The 5812-nt window shown below is 58.5% G+C and overlaps 1 protein-coding gene across 1 annotated transcript; it reads left to right on the forward strand.

The window, feature by feature from the left end:
* The first annotated feature begins 545 nt into the window (after positions 1-545).
* On the forward strand, positions 546-5089 carry KLK14 (kallikrein related peptidase 14). The gene is made up of 5 exons (XM_062177203.1): positions 546-585; positions 1193-1364; positions 3599-3852; positions 4150-4286; positions 4937-5089. The coding sequence occupies exons 1-5, from the start codon at positions 546-548 to the stop codon at positions 5087-5089; spliced, it is 756 nt and encodes a 251-aa protein (XP_062033187.1).
* The last annotated feature ends 723 nt before the right edge of the window (positions 5090-5812 follow it).

The raw sequence follows: 5812 nt of genomic DNA on the forward strand, positions 1-5812 counted from the left end.
CTTCTCCCCCTCCCCCACCCCCGTTCACCAACCCGGCACCAAGTCCACTGCCCAGCCTGCCCTGGGCGGCTTCTCCTGCACAATTACGGTCGCTTCTCCTGCCAGAGTGGAGGGAGGGGTTGAGACCAAGGAGTTTTGGAATGAGAACAAGCAATAAAAAAAAAAAAAAAAAAAAAAGGAAAAGGAAAAGGCGGGGGGGGGTGGGGCGGGCCAGCTGCCCAGAGCAGGGATAAAAGCTTTGCCGCGTGTCTGGGAGTCATCACCCCTGCGCCTCTCCCCACGGAGACCTCAGCCGCTCAGCATCCTTCCCGCCACTGCCTGAGGCGGTCCAGGACCCACCCCCCTGTCGCTGGCCTCTGCTCTGTCCCCGTCCCCATGTGTCTGAGGGTCTGAGGGTCTCGGTCTCTGAGTGAGTCACTCTCACCCCGGGCCCCTGAGTCTCTTGCAGGTGCCTTCTCCCTCCCTCCCTCCCTCCCTCCCTCTCTCTCTCCCTCTCTCTCCTTCTCTCTCTCCCTCTGCTTCTCTCTCTCTGCCCAGTCCCCAGGATGTTCCTCCTGCTGACGGCATTTCACATCTTGGCTGTGGGTAAGAGAATCGTGGGGTACGGGGCAAGGGGGTCCCCTGGAGACTCTGAGAAGAGCTAGGGAAGAGTTCTTGGGGACCACAGGCACTCATGAGGGTCCTGGTGAGAGTGGTGGGGAGGGGCTGTGAGGTCCTATCAGAGGGAGGACCACAGGTTCTCAGTCCGCTGGAGAAGAAACACGGCGAGACTTGGTCATCACGGTGAAGGGGGGGTGGGGGTGGGGCATGGACGCTGGTTGGAGGGGGAGGGTCATATTGAGTGGGAAGACTGGTGAAGGGACAGGGAGCCCCGTGGGTGTGTTGGGAGGGTCCTGGGGGAAATGTGGCACATGGTGGGGCCCATGATAGATAGGTCGATCACCAGCCCTGGGTGAGGCGACCACGGGGCAAATAACACATGCCATGGAGGTGGCTTGTGCGTAGGCCAGAAAACTCCTGGATGTCTGGGGCAGCCGTGGGAGCTCATGCCGCGTGGTGTGGGGCAGCCGCAGATGATTGCTTTAAGGATCAGGCCAAGAGGTGGGGGCTTCGTCTGCCCTGGCCGTCCGGCAGGCTTGGGCGGTGGAGAGAACGTGTGTATCAGCTCACGCTCACGCGTCTCTACTCCCAGCCACGGCACAAAGCCAAGGCAACGAGAACAAGATCATCGGCGGCTACACGTGCATCCAGAATTCTCAGCCGTGGCAGGCAGCGCTGCTGGCAGGACCTGGGCAGAGCTTCCTCTGTGGGGGCGCCCTGCTGTCCGCCCAGTGGGTCATCACGGCCGCTCACTGTGCCCGCCCGTGAGTGTTCCTCCTAACTCTCAGATTCGGGGAATTCCAGAGTCTAGAGCCCCAGAGCCCAGTGCAGAACCCAGTGTGGCGGCCGGGCCCTGGTCTCAGGTGTAGAGAAGAGTCTAGAACCAAAGACGCAGCCCCAACATGGCGTCCCTCTGGGTGCATGAGTTCTGTTTGGACTCTGAAAGCCAATCAGGGCCAGCGCCGTGGCTCAACAGGCTAATCCTCCGCCTAGGTTCTAGTCCCGGTCAGGGCTCCGGATTCTGTCCCGGCCTCTTCCAGGCCAGCTCTCTGCTGTGGCCCGGGAGTGCAGTGGAGGATGGCCCAAGTGCTTGGGCCCTGCACCCCATGGGAGACCAGGAGAAGCACCTGGCTCCTGGCGTAGGAACAGCGTGGTGCGCCGGCTGCAGCGCACCTGCCGCGGCAGCCATTGGAGGGTTAACCAATGGCAAAAAGAAGACCTTTCTCTGTCTCTCTCTCTCACTGTCCACTCTGCCTGTCAAAAAACAAAAAACAAAAAACAAAAAAAAAAAGAAAGAAAAGAAAGCCAATCAGAAGCTTAGACGCTCATGCTGATTTAGAAATGAATAGGTGAAGGAGTCTTCAAAAGGTTCGTGGAAAATGGGCATCGTGAAAAAATTATGCATGGATTTTAAGTATTTTTGCACCAACGCACACTTACTTTAGTTGCATTTTTCCACGATCTTTTCGATGCTCCTCCTTACAACCCAGAGATCCATCCAGAGCCCAGGCTCTGCATCGAAGCTAAGATCAGCCTATTGCCCATCTGTGATCGAATTCAGGGCATAGTCTGAGTTCAGGAAAACAGGACATTACCAAGAACCGAGAGCCGGGTTTGAGGACCACAGTGTAACCACAAAGCTGGAACCCGATGTTCAGCTGGAACATACAGTGTAGCATTTGAGTCTGGACACTGAGCCCATTTTAGATCCAGTGTTTAATTCAGAGTCTAGTCCATAGCTCCTGTTTGAGCAGCCTAGAACCAAGGTCCAAAGTCCCTCCCAGATTTTAAACCTGGTCTGAGAACCAAGATCCCGGCCAAGAGGTCAAATTCTCTGAGTCTCTGTCCCCTCTCTCTCCAGATCCCTGTCCTCTCTCTGGGTCTCTGTCCCCTCTCTCTGGGTCTCTGTCCCCTCTCTCTGGGTCTCTGTCCCACTCTCTCTCTGGGTCTGTCCCCTCTCCAGGTCTTTGTCCCCTCTCCCCCAGGTCTCTGTCCTCTCTCCCTCTAGGTCTCTGTCTCCTCTCTCTCTGGTCTCTGTCTCCTCTCTCTCTGGTCTCTGTCCCCTCTCTCTGAGTCTCTGTCCTCTCTCTCCAGATCCCTGCCCCCTCTCTGGGTCTCTGTCCCCTCTCTCTGGGTCTCTGTCCCCTCTCCAGGTCTTTGTCCCCTCTCCCCCAGGTCTCTGTCCTCTCTCCCTCTAGGTCTCTGTCCCCTCTCTCTCTGGTCTCTGTCCCCTCTCTCTGAGTCTCTGTCCTCTCTCTCCAGATCCCTGTCCCCTCTCTGGGTCTCTGTCCCCTCTCTTGGTCTCTGTCCCCCATCTCTCTCTGGGTCTCGGTCCCCTCTCTGGGTCTCTGTCCCCTCTCTCTCCGGGTCTCTGTCCTCTCTCTCTGGGTCTCTGTCCTCTCTCTCTCTGGGTCTCTGTCCCCTCGCTCTCCAGATCCCTGTCCCCTCTCTGGGTCTCTGTCCCCTTCTCTCTGGGTCTCTGTCCTCTCTCTCTGGAGCTCACCTAGAGAGAAGCTCACCTGGGCATCCAGAATCCCTCCCTCAGGTTGTCACTCACTGCTCAGAAAGCTCATCTCACCCTGAAATTGAAAGGTATACACCAGAATCTAGAAATGATGTCGTGACCCAGACTTGCTCTAGAACTTTGATCCTAACCCAGAATCAAAAGTTTAAAATACCCCGAACCCAGAGCATGGGCTATAATCAGTATGAAGCTGCTGAGTCTGCTTGACTTAGAGCCCAGAACTACAACCCAGAGCTTTGCTGGGAACTCGAAACCTAGAGCCCAGCCAAGAACTCCCAACCACCCCAAGCCCCAGAGAAGATGGGGAGGTGGTGGAGTTGAGGCAGGAGAGAATGCCCAGGGCAGCTGGGAGAATGCTCAGCCCACAGTGCAGGGGAGTGGGCTAGACTTGAGGGAGCTCATCCCTGGGGGAGGGTTGGGGCAGACCCCAGGTCAGACTGTCAACATCATCACTCCTGGGGGGGCACGGGCCAGGATCCTGCGTGTGGCTCTAGGCAAGCACAACCTGAGGAAGTGGGAGGCCACCCAGCAGGTGCTGCGTGTGGTCCGGCAGGTGCCACACCCCAGCTACAGCTCCCGCACACACGACCATGATGTGATGCTGCTGCAGCTGGAGCAGCCAGCCCGCCTCGGGAGGGCAGTGAGGCCCATTGCCTTGGCCCAGTCCTGCGCCAGCCCAGGGACCTCCTGCCGTGTGTCGGGCTGGGGGACCACATCCAGCCCCATTGGTGAGGACACCTGTAGCCTTGAGGGGGATACTGGGAGCCCTATGCTGGGTCTGATGGGGGAGGGGCTGGGGGCCTGGGTCTGAGGGAGGAGGAGCTGGGGACCTGGACTCCTGGGTCTGAGGGAGGAGGGGCTGGGGCTGGACCCCTTGGTCTGAGAGAGAAGGCCTGGGGCCTGGGCTCCTGGGTCTGAGGGAGGAGGGCTGGGGCCTGGGCTCCTGAGTCTGAGGGGGAAGGGGCCCGGGAACCTGGGCCTTGCTGGAAGGTAGACCCCGATTATAACCCCCAGTTTCCCCCCAGTCAGGTACCCCAGCTCTCTGCAGTGTGTGAACGTTAACATTTCGTCGGATCAGGAGTGCCGGAAGGCCTATTCTGGAGCCATCACAGCAGGCATGGTGTGTGCAGGGATCCCCCAGGGCGGGAAGGACTCGTGTCAGGTGAGGAGCAGGCTGAGAGCTGGGTGTGTGGGGTGGGACTTGGTTGGAATCCTGGGCTGGGACAATTGAAGGTTCCCTCCGTTTCTGAGAGGGACAGGGATGGGGAGACAAGAAACAAAGCGGGGGCATTTGGCCTTGTGCTTAAGATGTCGATAGAGAGGTCCTCTTCCCACATTGGTGTGCCTGGGGCTGAGTGCCAGCCCTGTGCCTGACTACAGCTTCCTTGGGACAGCTCGCTCTAAAATTTGTACCCCTGCCCCACTCAGGTGGGAGACCCAGAGGGAGCTCCTGGCTCCTGGCTCCTGGCTCCTGGCTCCTGGCTTTGGCCTGGCCCAGCCCTGGGCGTTGCAACATGTGGGGAGTGCATCTCTCTGTGTTTCTTCAATGTTTTGGTGGGGGGAAGAGAGAGAGAGAGATATGGATGCACAGTTTCTTAGCAAGAGAGCACATGAAGAAGTGCCTGTTGAGACCCAAGGAACAGAGGCTGGGTGACCCCCGCCAGGTCCCCAGTGGAGAGGGCGGGAGTCGGGGTCTTGGAGCTGGGCTGAACCCCACCCTAGCAACCCTTCTCCGGGTTCCCGCCCGGCTGCTTCTGCATCTCTGCCTCTCTGTTCTTAGCTCTGGGTTCTGACATCTGTCTTCCCCTTCAGGGTGACTCCGGGGGACCCCTGGTGTGTGAGGGTCGGCTCCAGGGCGTGGTGTCCTGGGGGATGGAGCGCTGTGCCCTCCCTGGCTACCCCGGGGTCTACGCCAACCTGTGCCGATACCAGAACTGGATTCAGAAAACCATGCAGGGCAAGTGATGCCTCGCGGGACTGCATGCCAGCCACCTCCTCCCTCAGACCCAGCCCCCAGCCCCTGCGCATCCTGAGCCTGGCCTCAGGCTCCCATCTCCCCTTCCCCAGGGCATTATTTCGGTTTCTCTCTCCCCACACCTGCCTGACCCCCTTAGACACGGGGCAAGGGCCCCGACTGGCTGAGCCCAGAGTGTGATGACATCCTGAACTCCCAGTGTCTTCAAACTGCACCGAATCACAATAAAAATGGAATCCTCGCAAATTTCCTTCATTGCTTCTTTACTTCACTCAAGAAGTGTGCACAGGGGCCGGCGCTGTGGCACAGCAGGTGAAGCTGCAGCCTGCAAGTGCCAGCATCCCATATAGGCGCTGGTTCAAGTCCCGGCTGCTCCACTTCCAACCCAGCTCCCAGTTTATGGCCTGGGAAAGCACCAGTGGATGGCCATAGTGCTTGGGCTCCTGCACCCACATAGGGGACCTGGAAGAAGCTCCTGGCTCCTGGCTTCAGCCTGGCCCAGCCCTGGCTGCTGGTGCCATTTAGGGAGTGAACTACAGATGAAGGTCTCAATTCTCTCTTGCTGTAACTCTGACTTTGAGATAGATAGATAGATAGATAGATAGATAGAGGAAGGAAGGAAGGAAGGAAGGAAGGAAGGAAGGAAGGAAGGAAGGCACACGCAGAGGGTCTCTCGTGGTGCCAGTGGGGCGGGCAGGTGCCCACAGGCTCTG

The sequence above is a fragment of the Lepus europaeus genome, chromosome 19 (assembly GCF_033115175.1).
Source record: "Lepus europaeus isolate LE1 chromosome 19, mLepTim1.pri, whole genome shotgun sequence".
NCBI classification, from domain to species: Eukaryota; Metazoa; Chordata; class Mammalia; order Lagomorpha; family Leporidae; genus Lepus; species Lepus europaeus.

Excerpts from the sequence above, each read along its gene's own strand:
- KLK14 (XM_062177203.1), top strand. The coding sequence starts at position 546 with ATGTTCCTCCTGCTGACGGCATTTCACATCTTGGCTGTGG. Across the intron at positions 3,853-4,149 it reads GACCACATCCAGCCCCATTG|TCAGGTACCCCAGCTCTCTG; the intron begins GTGAGGACACCT and ends GTTTCCCCCCAG. Across the intron at positions 4,287-4,936 it reads GCGGGAAGGACTCGTGTCAG|GGTGACTCCGGGGGACCCCT; the intron begins GTGAGGAGCAGG and ends CTTCCCCTTCAG.